We start from the raw sequence: 15,625 nt of genomic DNA, 5'->3' as shown, positions 1-15,625 counted from the left end.
TAACATATTCATAATTACACTCAAGATATCTTTTAGGTTTTGAAAGCTCAGATGGATTGATGTATAGATTTCCCCCCAATCAGTGTACTGCTTACATTGAGTGGTTTTTTTGCCATGTTATTTGGTCATTCCCTAAAACTGGAGATATAATTTCGGATTTTTCAACCTCAGCAGATTTTGAGAGCACATAGGAGGAATCAGGGATCTCTGTCTTGTCCATAGAAATCTATCATTGGTTTTGACCTTGTTCATAGAAGGATGGTGTAGTATTGTATCCATTGTTTCCAGTTGTTGGATAGTATGTCCCTACCTAAGTTATGAGCACCTCTCCAAAAGCCACTCATCATCAATTTCACTCTGTTTAGTTTCCTGACCATCTGTTTTGTTGAATAATTTTCTGGGTATTTGCTAATTTTACCTTTTATGTCATGACCTATTCATTTGCCTAGTCTAAATTAGGTTAAGTAGTGTCACCCCTTACTATAACGTCATAACTATACCATTATAATGCTATAGACACAACGCTTAACATCTTTACTGTTGCCTCCTTGATTTCTCTCATTTTCTACCTCATGAACACTCTGACTGTTTGAGTTAAGGGCAGTAGTGAACACATTGGTTCACACCAGTCCACCTGTTATTCCCACTATATTTGTAGTCTCCTCTAGAAGCAAGCACTCCACCTTTTCCATCTTGACTCAGATGCTTTTAGTTTTAGGAAACAAATTACAATATATATTATTCCTCTTCATATGTCTTTGATAGGTATGTTTTCCCCATGGCAAGCTGTCATGTTATGTTGACTTTACCACCAGAATCAGTTTAAAATGACTCTGTGATATAAAGCTTTAGAAGTCTGATATCATTTCAGTTAGAGGCTATGCCTTTTGTCCAGCTTTTCCTCTCATCCTAAAGTGTTCCCCAGTGTTTTAAGAAGTCCAAACTACTCCTCTCTACACTACCTTCTTATTCATGTATTGAAACCCTTCAACACTTCTTGTCTAGGTGACCTTGTAAGGTGAACTATGTAACATTTTGTAGAAAATCATCAAGAAGGTCCTTCTTATCAACATCTTCCCCAGCATACCTAAGGACAATATGATTACATTTCCCCATGCTGTTGCTTCCAACGTGCCCCATGACAATTACCCCCTACTGTCTGTATCTGCCACCCCACTTAGTCTATACACTAATTGCAGATCCATTTCTCTGTGCTTTTAGTGATGAAACAGCTTAGTATTATGAGCCCTTCACTTCTGGAGGGACAAAGGGCAATAAAAACAGATAATAAAGTCCAACACCATTAACAACAGAAAAGTAACTTCCGTTGAGATCCAGGCTGTCAATTTATTACCTTTTATTGCCTTTGTCACTGACTGCCACAAAGCCAAGAAGAGGTGAGACCTTTACCTGCATTGATATCCTTTGATACCATCTTAACAGACAAAAGAAATAATATCTGAGACAAAATGTGACTCAAATGTTGTCATTTTTCTTCTCCTGAGTGGTTTTAACATCTTTGCCTAATGAAAAATCCAGTGAATCTTTGAAAGTTTGCATGATGTATTTTCTGAATTTTTTTAGCTAATAAAGATATTGCTCTTTTGTGTATTGGGTTTTTTTTTAATATTTGCTGCATTGCCAAGAAGCTACCCATGTATATGTTTCCTTATGAGTATTTTTTGTATTTCTGAAATAATGGAAGTATTTAATTTATCCTAGGGCCACATTTTAATAACAATTATTATTATTATTATTATTATTATTATTATGTTATTATGTTTTATTTATACCCCACTTTTTCTCTCCGCAAGGAGACCCAAAGCAGCTTATATTCAGAGCATTTAAATACAATTTAAAATCTAAAAGATATACAAACATTACAACAGAATTAAATATCACCATATTAGTAATTTACTAATAAAATTCCCAGTCAGTGTATAATTCTCATTAATTAAATTCTCATTAATTAAATCAGAACAGAACCAAATGATGTTGCAGTAATATTATGTCGTCCTTGTTCAGCATCATTATTGCTACAATGCAATCATAGTTTATCAATCAAAATATTGATCAAATATTCCAAAATATCCAAACAGTTTCAAACATGGTAAAACCATGTTCACGAAAATCTAAATTGACACCCTAGTGATGATAACAGAGCTCCAAAACAATTAGTGATAAGTCAAATTTTAACATGGTGGCAAAATGGGAACCACATCAGTGCCAAGGGTGCTCCCCTCATGCCATTCAGTTCTCTCTCTCTTTCTATGTGTTTGAAGGGAAATTGTAGAGGCATTGAATAAATGTCTGAAATCAGTGATGACGGTAAAATCTGTAGGTTCATTGAGACAAAAAATGAAGGTGATCCTAATCAGTAAAAGCACCAAGGAGGAACTATAATTGTTGCTAGTGTAAAACGGTTTTACCTATCCTCTTTGGCTCTCTTTTGTTCCCAGATCTTTAAATTGCTTTTGCCCAAATTAGAGCTTTAGCAACTGCGCTCATGTTTCAGTGACCTGGTGTAATGAACTGGGGTACTACTGCAAAAGTTGTCTGCAGCCATAGGCCTCTATAAGTTACTCCCCCTCCCCCCCCCCCCCCAATTGTGTAGCTTCCCAGCCATTTGGATTCTAAGAAGTTTTCATTCATCCATTCTGTGGCTGGTCCCAGAAGGTGTTATCTCTACTTTCCATGTTAACCAGACACACCTGTCCACATTTTTCTGAACAATATCATAAGTGTAATACTTGCCCTTGAAATGTCTTAACTGCAAGTGTTCACACTGTATCTTCCCACAATTTCTCTAGTAATGAGCTAGTACTGCAGGTTGCATCTACTGTGTCATTAATGCAACTTGCACTCTGTGATTCTTTGATTTCTTGGCTGCATAGGAAGAACGGAATGCCATTTTCAGTCTTTTTGTTTCCAGAAAGCAGCTAGTTTTTGTTCAGTTTGTCGTCTGATATTATTAGTTTGCTTTTTACCCCTTAATGAGAAAGAGAGAGCTATATAAAATATTACAGAAGTGTATTGCCAAAGGCTTTCATGGCCGGAATCACTGCGGTGTTGTGTGGTTTCTGGGCTGTATTACAGAAGTGATTATTACTTTCAGAACACTATGCTCATGATGAAGCATAATGGTGTCATGCTTTTTCTCAAAGGGGACTGGGAAACTGGTCAGGACTGAGAATAGATGGAGCCCATACATGGCAATTCTGGAGAAAAGCCTGTTTCAGTCTGCAGGGGACCTGAAACTGATAAATAGGTTGGCTTCCAAGTTAATATTTGTTTGCGGGGGGGGGGGGTGTTATTTGTATGTTTACTTCTTTTGGATAACACCTTAACCCTAATCTTATCATGCAGCCAAAGTCATACTGGAGCAGTTTCAAAACAAGAACCCAAAAGTCTTAGAATGGCTCATCCAAATCACAGACCTAAATTTGATTAAGAATCTGTTCCAAAACAGAGCTGCTATCACCAATAGTTCCCATCCAATCTGACAGACCTAGAGTGATTTTGCCACAAAAACAGGCAGAAATTCCAGAATCTGAATGTGCAAAATTGATGATAGAGGTTTACCCAAGAAGACTCACAGCTGTAATTGCCGTGAAAAATGGTTCTACCAAGTATTGATTCAGGAGATGAATACTTACACAAATGACAAGTGCTGGTTGAATTTTGTTTCTTTAGCTTTTGTAAAAAAAAATATTTTGCACCTTCACAGCATTAAGTACCTTGTACGCATCAAGTGGAAAAAAGTGTCAATAAAATCTAGTTCAGTTCCTGGTCATATTATCAGTAAAAATGGGATTGTGTAAATGGCTACCTCTGCAAGGCACTAGTATTTCCTGGAAGTTAGAAACAGAGTAAGTAAGCAACTGGGGTGTTTTAGTGAGTTTGATGGCTGAGTGGGGATTTCAGCTTGATTCTTCCCACCGGGAGCCCCCGGTGGCGCAGTGGGTTAAAGCACTGAGCTGCTGAGCTTGTTGATCGAAAGGTCGCAGGTTCAATTCCGGGGAGCGGCGTAAGCTTCCGCTGTCAGCCCTAGCTTCTGCCAACCTAGCAGTTCGAAAACATGCAAATGTGAGTAGATCAAGAGGTACCACTTTTGAGAGAAGGCAACAGTGCTCCATGCAGTCATTCTGGCCACATGACCTTGGAGGTGTCTAGAGACAACGCCGGCTCTTTAGCTTAGAAATTGAGATGAGCACCACACCCCAGAGTCAGACATGAATGGACTTAATGTCAGGGGACTACCTTTACCTTTACCTTCCCCCTTTGCTTATACTCCCCTAAAATAATATTCTCATCCAATGGTTCTCATATATGGTCAGTTTGTTTAAAATGCTCACCTGTTGTTCATGATATGTTGAGCTATAATTCCCATCCTGCATGGTCTGGATCATGGACTGTGGGAGTTGTTATCCAGTGATAAATCTCTGAGGGCCCATGATTGAGAATCAGCAAATAACACAAACCAACACTTTTACTGATCACATGTATCTCACCATAGTCAAGCAAGATTTTTTAATTTCCTGACAAGTTAACCTGTAGCAGAAGATAGAGATATAAGGACATAATGTTGAATAAGATAAAATTGTTTCCAGTAAAATCAGTTTACTTTTGGTTGGTGGTCAGATTGAAACTGGGCAACGATTTTCAGTGAATGCATTGAACATTGCACTCTGAAGGCTTTGCTTTCAGAGCAAAGTTGTTTAAATGCTGTGGCCAAGTTGTTTAAATTGCTGATGAATAATTCTGCACTATAACTGGGATAGAGAGACTCTTGAACTTGAATCATTTTAAGTATTATCTCAATTTTGACTAGGCATTAAAATACTGAACAATTCAAGCAGGACAACAGAATGCAGACATTTTTGTTAGAAAGTATGAGAGGACAGGTATTTAATTCCTGTCCCCTAAATGGTTGGTCTGATCGCTGCATGTAGGAGGAAGAGGGATATGTCTGAATTCAGTTCACCCACCCCCACCCAGATTCTTACCAGGAAATTAATGTTGATAGGATGTGTATGCCCCCAGTATTGCATATGTCTGGAGCAGTCGTTCCCAACCTGTGGTCTGTGGACTACCAGTGGTCCATAAGAACTAAAATATGGTCCGCGGCCTCACCGTTACTACACAATTGCAATGAGAGTGACTGGTCTCACAAAATCCTCTTATAGTGCAGAGGCTTATTTTAAAAAATGTGGTCAAACAGATGGTGATTACTGGATGGCATATGTTCTATATTAGAAACTAGAACTGATGTTGTCTATCCAATGCAGTTTTCTGAATCAGCAGCCCAAATAACCAAATGGAATCTAAAGCTCACCAAAAACTGATTCGTAACCCTTTTGGTACTAACGTTGAAGAGTGGTCCGTGGTCAAAGTGGTCCCTGGTCCAAGTGGTCCCTGGTTAAAAAAAGTTGGAAACCACTGGTCTGGAGGAACCACTTGTCTGTTTCTATCTATACATATATCTTGCTGTATTTATTATAGGAAAAGAGGATACTGCAAAATTTCACTTGATTTTTTATTGTTGAACTAGCTGTCCCCTGCCACATGTTGCTATGTATATGTGCTTTGTGTGTGCATATATGTGTGTATATATTTGTGTATATGTGTGTTTGCATATATATATGTGGTTTTGCCTATATATATATGTGTGGTTTTGGGTATACGTTGTGATGTATTTTTTGTTTTTGGCTTTTTAAGTCTCTTACATTGTGTTTTTCAATGTTTTTATGAGTGATGGTCACTTGTTGGCCTGATATGTGTATTGTGTCCAAATTTGGTGTCAATTTGTCCAGTGGTTTTTAGTTATGTTAATCCCAAAAATGAACATTACATTTTTATTTATATAGATATAAGAATTATGATGTTACATATGCATAGTTAGGATAATCAGTCAAAACATCAGTATCTATATGATATGTACTCATACTCGGAGCTCTCATTAAAAACAGTAAAATTTCAAGGTACTTTCCTTTGGATTGTGTCGGTTGGCTCCATCCCATTAAAGTTCCTGGTGTGCATTAAATACTGGGTTATTTTGCTTAGCATTTGGATCTTAACACGAGGAGTAGCTATTTTTGAAAAGTAGTCTTGAATGTTTTAATTTTTTAAAAGTTATTTGTTTAATATTTTTCAAGTGTTTCCTTGAGTGAGCATTGCACTGATAGCTGTCCTGAGATTAGAGGCAATAAATCAATGCTATAAATAGAATAAAAAAATAGATATTGTGCCCTTCAAATTGTATTTTAATTGCATGATAAAATTTTACCATCATTTGAACTGGCATATGCAGTTCTTTAACAGATTACTAGACACATTTCGATGGTTACTAGGTATTGATGACCTATTTTTTTCCTCAATTTGTCATTGATAACACAAAGCCTTACTCTTTGAACCTTAATTACCTTTTTCATCATGTAGGTTATGTATTTTGTTTCCATGTTTTACAGAATAAAGCAATTATGGAACGTGTTGCAAACTTGTCTGATACGGTAGTTGGCCTTGAATCATTTATTGGCTCTGAGAGAGAAACCAATCCATTATACAAGGATTACCATGGTAAGTTTCATCCTTAGCAATGCAAAAGTCTGCCCTAAGTGCTTCTAGGGCACTTAGCAGTTTACCCTCCAATTGGAATATCTGCCACAAAGTAGCATTTGATTTCATTTTGGAATATGCCTCTTAAATGGTTCACCTTGCTAACTAATCTTGATTTAGACAATTTTTTCAGTAAAGTGCATTAAGGCTGCAAAGGAAACATGGCAACTCCTTGCATGTTGTCAAGCCCTATTACCAAGGCATGGCTCAATCAGATGTACATCTCAACCGGCAGGCTTTGGGGAATTCACATGCGGAAGAGGCTTGGCAATCGTCTGACCACTGAGCTGAAGTTGTCATTAAATCAGTAGTTTTGATCTGCCAAGTTCTAAATAGAGAACATGAAGAACAGTTATATATTTCCACAAAGAGACAGCTAAATGATACAGTACAAATGGAGAAATTTCTTTCTATAATTGCTAATGAATTTGCTTGGGTTTAATTAAGCCAAAGGTTTGGTTTTGTTTCTGTTGCTCAAAACCAAGAGGTTAATCTTTGCAAGAATGCAAGTATAGAGAACACTTTTGCTGCAGAAAGTTATTTCACTCTACTGTGTTAATGCCTCGTCATCAAGTGTGCCTGGCTTCTTTTGCACAGTTTTTTTGTGGGAGCTCTTGACAAACAATTTGGGAGAGTTGATAAAATTGGTTACAGTGCAATCCTATGCCTATTTGCTGAGAAGTAAGCCATGCTGAGTACAGTGATACTTACTCTTGGGTAGGTGTACACAGGATGGCAGCGTTAAGAGACTATGCTTTGAATGACAAATAGTTAGCTGATCTACAATGTACTTTGAATGTGCATAAATTACCACTGTTATTATTGTACATTACTGTAGTTCCATGGAAACCTCCATGCAAAGACTGAACTTCTTATTTGAATCGTGCTATAAATGATGTAAGAATATGGAAATGCCATTTCACGTAAGATGAGAAAACGCAGCATAGCGATTATAGTAGAACTTTGTTCACAACCGCCTGGTTAAGGCTGCAGTTTGTTCTGTAAAGCAGTAATCATTTGAACTGATCTTTGTAAGTTTAAGTTATAGAAGTATGAAAAAACTACTAGAATGCTATCAAATAGGGTACTGTAAATTCATGCCTTATATCAAAGAGTTGAGACAATATCCATCTTTCATCATATGTCTGTTTTGTTCATGTTTCCAATTTAAAATTTAAGTTGCTATTTTTCCCAAGCAATTGATTCGGACCTTTTCTGTGTAAACATTTTTCCACTGTTCTAAATCTTGTTTTTAAATTTTTGGAGACATACACTGAGATTTCAGAAAGGTGTTTGCCTTTCTATGTAGCTCACTTAAAAAACAACAGTATTGCATGTTAAAATATTGCATGATACTTGCATACAATATTGTATGACATTTATATTGCTAGTTTATAATTTCATGAATTATTTTGTTTTACATACATGTCTAAGCAGTATGATATGGCCTCCCTCATTTTTCAGAAGAAAAAAATCTTACAGATTTTTACACCAAAACCCCCTGTTTTAACAAACACTCACATACAATCCCTCTCCCCTGACACCATTATACTATATTGCTGAAGGCCTTTTTCCATTTCCTGCATTCATTTGTAGTTGGCTACAGTGGATACTGATGCACTGTTTATTAGTAAACTGAGCATGAATATATTATTCTCCTTGAAACTGAAGTATAACCAACATGATGTTTAATACAACATATCTGATTGGTAATTATTAAGTAGTTACACCTCAAATACATTCAACTACATTCACTAAATAGATAGTCAATGCAATAAACTTTAAAAGTTATTTAAGACTGTGCACAATTTGTCCAAATTATCTTGATTAAATAGGGACATTTGAAGTATATGAAAACATTAACCAAAATATTTTAATCATACATTCTCACAACCCAAATATACGATGATCCTTAAGAAATACTAACTGTACAATGTGTTCTGCCTAACCAGTCTGGTGAAAAGCAGTTTACTTTTGTGAGCAAAAGCTTCAGAATAAATATCAAAGAAGGCTCTAATTGAATATGTAGCAGCTGTATTCATACACAAATTGCTCCTTTGAATTGTCACTGTAACATAGAACAAGATTTGTGGCCCCAATCTTCTTAAAGTTGGTCATAACTTAGTTCCATTTAAAATAATAAAATAGTCTAGTTATTACTAATTTCAGTGTGTTTCAGTGGGAATTAGTCACAATAAATTGTATTATTTAAGATTGTTTAAATGGAATTTAGACTGAGATTTACAAAAAAATGCAATTATAATATTATGTAATTTAAGAAAATTTGAATTGAATTTTCATGTGATTTCACTCATATTTAATCTTAATTTTATTTAACCATGCTGCCTTCCTAAAAACCATAGTTTTCTGTAACTTTGTCTTTTAAGAGTGATCGTCTTTAAAATGTATGGAAAAAATGCCCTAGGAACAGCCCAGTGTTTTCACTTTCATTTATTACACTTAAAACTAATGTAAAGTGGATGTATAAGCTTTTCTTCTGATGTCTTTTACAATATTTCTCATTTTCTATTGTGTAAAACGACCCTTCGGTTATTCAGAAACTATATTAAGCTGCACAGAAACCATCCAGCGTCCTTGTCAAAAGAAATCAGCTTGAGACTCGACTGACAGAATGCAGAGCTTGCAGTGTGCCTAGTATTGTTATAAAATTCCAGCAAGCTCAATGAACATCTTGCATGCAGAAGATCATTTGTGCTGTGTTTATGTAGTGATTAAAATTCATCCAGCAGCATTTTTGTACCATTTTTTGATTCCTACAAGAGTTTTTTTAAAAAATAATTATTAAAGTGCAAAACCAAATACTTTTCATTACAGCTTCACTGGTTATCAGTAACCCATGAGCCTTGCTTTGCTGGCTGCTTACTGGTGCATTTAATAAAATAAAGATCACTCAGTGGTGCCGTGGGCAGCATGCAAGGTGATAGCCATATTTGCTTACTGTAAATACAAGAGAAAATCACACACAAACCGGCTGTAGTTTTGACAAGTATTAAGATCCCTCTTTACATCTCTACCTCTGTACTGAAGTGCAATTAGTTTTCCTCACACAAGGATTTCTGTTTATCTTATTCTGCTTGATTACTTGAGTATAATCGCACCATTTGCTTCATTGCTCCTGGTCGTAAGCTCCAGTTTAGAAAGGGGAGGATGAGTATGTGTAAATATACTGAATTCTGCTGTAAGACATTAATTTACGAGTCTGGATATCAGCATTTCCTTATTTCTTTTCCTCCGTTCTTTTTCATTTTCACAAGGGTTGATTCACATACACCAGATTCCTCGGCTTAATAGCTTGATATGTGATGTGTCAGGCATGAAGGACCTTGCTTTTAGACTGAAAAGAAAGCTCTTCGTTATCGAGGTAAGAATTTTTATATATACAGTACTATTAAGAGATGTAATTTTGACTTAGGTATGTGCATATTAATTTACAACTGTTATATGTTTTCGTATGGCTTTCAAGCTTGGAATGTTTTACAAAATATGCTTTTAATTCTTAAAAAAATACAAGTCTATCTTTACATTACCAAATCCCCCCTCCCAAAAAAGAACCATTTTGAAACCAGCGAATAAAAAATAGGTCACAACTTTCAATAACAAAGCACAGCACACACATTTCTGAATATGTTGGAAGAATGTTTAATTAAATGTTAATGATTTGCTTGTTCTTGGGTTAGTGAGTAGGAACGTTTCTACATGTTACTACTCCAGTTGAATATGCTGCCTAAAATTGAATGTGGCATGAGGAACTAATGTCCTTATCAGTATTCAGAAGTCACTTCCTTGGCTGTATTGGAATCACCTTTTGCTCTTGTGTGTTGTTTTAAATGTAGTATCATTTACACTAGTGACCGTAAGAAACATTTCTAGCAAATATAAACTTTTTCTTCCTGACTCTGTGATTCCACATAGAAAGCAATACTATAAATATTTTGCTGTGGTCTTGCTAAGGAGCAAATAAACATGGAGCAATTTAGGTTGATGTACTTATTAACCAAATAAATGCCGAAGAGAGAAAAAGAGATGGTTTTCGAAATGATGGGACTGTCACCAGTACAGTCTCTGCTGCTTTTAAACAAAGACATAAACCGCCAAGCAGCCCTGACAAATCATTTAGTTTAATCCCTTTTCAGATGAAAAGCTGTTAAGCAGGCCACTTGTCTTAACTGCTTGAAACCATAAAAGGAAGAATTGCCACCAATATATTAGCATATTTTTTACTTCATCACCAAATGATGGTCAATGTGGCTTGGCACTGCTTTGGTGTTTGGGATTTCACCCTTAAGTGACCACTTTGGCCCTTATTTGACCCTCTGCCCTCTTTAGCTGGCCACTTGATAAGGTAACTTAAGGTTCCTCTTTTTTTCTCTCCCTCCCTCCATCTTTCTCACTGTCTCTCCACAAATGAAAGTTGCACTAACCTATAAATTGTTGAAAGGAACTTATCAAGTGACAAATTAAAGTGCCCTCCTCCTAATAATGGTCATCAATGTCCTTAATTATCGACTTCTATAGACAGTAGTTAATAGTTAATCAAGAAGCCAGTTTTCTTGCAAACTGTGGGGTCATCCCCACATGAGCACTTGAAGATTCTCAACTAGAGAGATGCTCCCTTCAGAAACCACTTAAAGCCAAATGCATGATGAAGATTGTTGTGTCATTCCTCTACTTTCTTTTAAGAAATGGTGATTCCTCTGTGGAATTTTCAGTTCTCGGAAAAAGAATACATTTAATGGAGCTAAGCACTGTACTAGTGTAGTCCACTTTAACATAATTCCACTTCATCAAAAGGCTATTCATCTTGTGAATCACTTGAATAAAGGTCTTTAATATTCATGCAACACTTTAAAATGCAGAAACCGTAATTGTTTTCCCTGGCACAGACAAACAGGGCTACTATTTTTCTATTGTATTAAATTTCCCTTTGCTACATCTTTACTTTGAAATATTGTTTTTCTCCCCCACAAATATGCTTGGGTCAGAAAATGTTGCCTCTATCAATAAAATTCCTTGTTGCTATTTTCCACTGCTGTATTTAAGCTTAGTGCCTACTATAAAGACCCTATGTAGCCCAAGGGTAAAATCATTTGATTTAGCAGTGTTAAAGACCCTTTGGAAAAGAAACTGTAGAGAAGCATAGCTGACCTACTTGAATAAATTCAGCCTTCACTGTTGAACACTGTGCCCACTCTAAATTGGTTCCATTCTTGTTGGAGAAAATTCCATTGCTTCCTAACCCATCAGCTGTCACTCATCTTGGAATTTTTAGCATTGCACCACATTGCTATTTTTCTGCCCGTGGTTTTGAACTGTAAGATTATTTTCCCTGTAGAGGGGAAGGTGCTATAAGCAGAGGTTAACTTTATTCTGGAGGTAGATGACAAAGATGATATTGAATTTAATAATTTGGTGAAAATAATCAGTTCATGGACACAGTTTAGGAATGAAGATGATAAACGGGAAGCGTTCTGGAGGAACGCATAGGGGTTTTGGACATGTGTCATTTAAAAGAGTTGAAAGAAACCATATAAAATATTATTCAACAGAAGATTAAAAACAGTAATTAAAAGGTTATAGGGAGGTAGTATACAGTACATTTATATGTTGAATGTTAATCAACTATCTCTGAAAAACAGGAATCTTAATGCGGAAATTTACAAATGACTTGAAACAAATCTATCTCAATTACACTTTCATCAATATGCTATTACTTCTTGTGTAAAATGTATAATGGATTCTCTTTTATGTCTTATTGTATCATTATGTTAAGCACTCTATTGCTTATAGTTGTTCAGTGGATACTAATAGTAGAGTCAAGAAACAGAACTAGAAATGGTAGTTTCAAGCCCTTGGAACTGGCATGTAATGTGTGCATTTATCTCAAGGTGTGTTGTGGTTTGGGTCTTAAGGTATATGAAATGGTATATTTTAGTTGCTGGAATACTTGATAAAAAGGAGGTAATGGCTGTACTTTCTTAAATATTTACCTGATACTTCATTATTCTAACCATACTTTAAGATATTGGAAATGTTCTAAATGCATACCTCTTCAAAAGGACTACAATTCTGAAGTTAGCTTGTCTAATCCTATTTCTTCCTACTTTGGAATCTTAATTAGAAGGAGATAAAAACCATCATTTGACTAAATTATTGTCTTGAATCTGTAGCAAAAGGTATAATCCGCAATTGGGCCAATTAGTGTACCCCATAGTTAGCTATGCCGAGGCAGGCAACTTGATTAGATCTGACACCAGCCTAGTTCCCACTGTTGTTTTGCCAGGTATGATGGTCAGACTTCAAAGGGCCTGAGGCATCAGCAGGGCAAGGTTTGGAGGCCAGCTTAGGTCCGGTTGTTAATCTCTCTGCTAAAACCACAGCAGCCATCACACAAAACAAGCTTACACGACACAATCATGCGGTATTAAAGTTTGGGTTGAGTCATGCCAATTTGCCTTTGATTTTCTGATGATTGAGTAAAAGATGGCTACATGACTAGACACATACTAAAAATGTACTGATTAGATAAGTTCCTCAGATATTTCAAATATTTTTGATTTTTCAGTCTAGTAATATGACATGCTATTTATCTTAATGAAACTTTCTGACAGGGAAATGTTTGAAATACCATTTGTGTTTAGTGTGCTTAAGTCAATAGACCTTTTGCCACATCTCATGCTTCTCTTTTGTGTAATTTCTTCCTCATCATTCCAAAGCAATTTGCATAATAGTATTAAAGAAGAGTCTGCAAAATACTATTGTATAAACTCCAAACAGAAGTTTAAGATTGCTGTTCTTTTCCTTACAGACATTTATGTTCCTTTAAAATCATTCACATAAATGGAATTTCCTCATAATTATTTTCCACTTAAATGCTGAGTAAAGTGCTGTTCAACTGATGTGATTACATAAGTGTTCCTTTCTTCTGCATCCTGATTTGTTGAAATGTTGCAGTAATGGTGACATGTTTCCATTCTGAGGAAAGCCTAGGGCTTCTTTAGTATTATTCCAAATGATTGAAATTGCCATCTTGCTGACTTTCCCTTAGGCAGCTTTAGGCCTGTTTATTTTTGTAGTTGTTTCTCATGTTCCATCTGAGTTTGGCTAGCAAGACATCATTGCATGGATTAACAAATGGCTGGAATAATATTTAAGATACTGATATATGCCTGTTGTGTATGTTTGCTCATCATACATATTTCTAAGATATATATATAAGGGTTTAGTTGTTTGCTTTCCTGTGTTGCAGCTTGTCTGTCACTTAAAACAGCATCATGAAGGAATAGTAAATATAACTCTTCAATAATGAATAGATTAATTTTAAATATTTGGTTTTAAGTATGCTAGAAATCAAATAACCCGGGCTGTGCCCGGGTTATTTGAGAAAGGCATTGTGTGCCAAGGTTGGTTTTTATCAGTTATTTATGTAGCTCGCAGTGCTCTCAGGAAGCGTGTGAAGGTACTGCGAGTCCCATCGTCCATCTTCCTCCAAATTGCACCAGGATGTATAGTGGGTCATGAGGGCTCTGTGTGTCAAGTTTGGTCTTGATCAGTCATTGAATGAGGGTTGCAGCGGTCTCGGGAAGTGACTGAAGGTACTTCAAATCCCATCATCTATGGTCCATCCTACTCCAAACTGCACCGGGATGTAAAGTGGGTCATGGGAGCTCTGTGTGCCATGTTTGGTCTTGATAAGTCATTGGATGAGGGTCACAGCAGTCTTGGAAAGTAAGTGAAGGTACTTCAAGTCCCATCATCCATGGTACATCCTCCCACAAACCACACCAGTATGTAGAATGGGTCAGGGGGTTCTGTGTGTCAAGTTTGATCTTGATCTGTCATTCTAATAATAATAATACTAAAACTTTATTTGTATCCCGCTACCATCTCCCCAAAGGACTCGGTGCGGCTTACATGAGGCCAAGCCCACAGCACATTAATAAACAAAAGCGATAACGAATAATCAATACAAAACAGTTAAAATAAAACTCAAAACAAAAAATACACAATAAGCAATAAGCAATAACAATAACATACAGCATTTAAAAACCTATGGCCGGGTCAATGCTGGGCATGAACAAGGTAGGGTAAACTAGGATAGGGTTTTTAAAGAAAGATGAGTGCACGCAGACAATCCTAAATCAATATTAAAGTGCATTTGAGGACATATTACTAAGAGTTTTCCTTATCCTGGGAAGGCACACTGGAACAACCACGTTTTCAAGCTCCTCCTAAAGACTTCCAGCATTGGGGCATGTCTGATGTCCTTAGGGAGTGAATTCCAGAGTTGAGGGGCCACCACCGAGAAGGCCCTCTCCCTCGTCCCCACCCATCGCGGCTGTGAAGGAGGTGGGAGCATGAGCAGGACCTCTCCAGATGATCGAAGAGATCGTGTGGGTTCATACATGGAAATGCGGTCACGCAGGTTGGTGGGGGCCACAGTGGTCTGTGGTTGCCCAAGTGTTTTAAAGTACTACAAATCCCATAATATGTGGCCCACCTCCTCCAAAGTACAATAGGAGGTAAAGAGGGTCACAGGGGTTATGTGTGCCAAGTTTGGTCCAAGTCCGTCGCTCGTGCATGTTACAGTGGCCTGTGAAAGTGGCAGCCAATCAGAAAGCTGCCACATTCATACATTATTATTATTATTATTATTATTATTATTATTATTATTATATAGATACAGATTTTGTCAATAGGAATAAGCACCACCGTTATAACCTTTAAAACAAAAGCTGGCACAAAATTATGCAACCAAAAAGTCAATTTGGAATCTTATTGAGAAGAAATGAAATAAGACACATTGTGTGAGTTAGTATTCTGTTATAGTAGTGCAGGAAGGATAAAGAGGGTACAGGTACAAAAGGGACAACCAAAGGCATGGTCGCCCCTTTCCCAATGGTGCTTCATGCCCAGAGCTTGAAATTAAAAACCAGGATGGAATTGAGGTTTCATTTTTTACCACATTATTTCTTATAAACTCCGATATTAC

General features: G+C 36.6%; 1 protein-coding gene across 2 annotated transcripts in view; it reads left to right on the top strand.

Annotated features, from left to right (window-relative positions):
- ELP4 (elongator acetyltransferase complex subunit 4) overlaps nucleotides 1–15,625 on the top strand; it is a 182,188-nt gene that overhangs the window by 78,893 nt on the left and 87,670 nt on the right. For both annotated transcript variants that reach the window (XM_067462690.1, XM_060766258.2), the window contains 2 exons: nucleotides 6,468–6,576; nucleotides 9,891–9,997. In XM_067462690.1, the coding sequence (XP_067318791.1) occupies nucleotides 6,468–6,576; nucleotides 9,891–9,997 (216 nt within the window). The remainder of the gene's footprint in view (nucleotides 1–6,467; nucleotides 6,577–9,890; nucleotides 9,998–15,625) is intronic.

Source organism: Anolis sagrei, chromosome 1, assembly GCF_037176765.1.
Source record: "Anolis sagrei isolate rAnoSag1 chromosome 1, rAnoSag1.mat, whole genome shotgun sequence".
Taxonomy (NCBI): domain Eukaryota; kingdom Metazoa; phylum Chordata; class Lepidosauria; order Squamata; family Dactyloidae; genus Anolis; species Anolis sagrei.
This window is presented reverse-complemented; position numbering and strand designations above follow the sequence as displayed.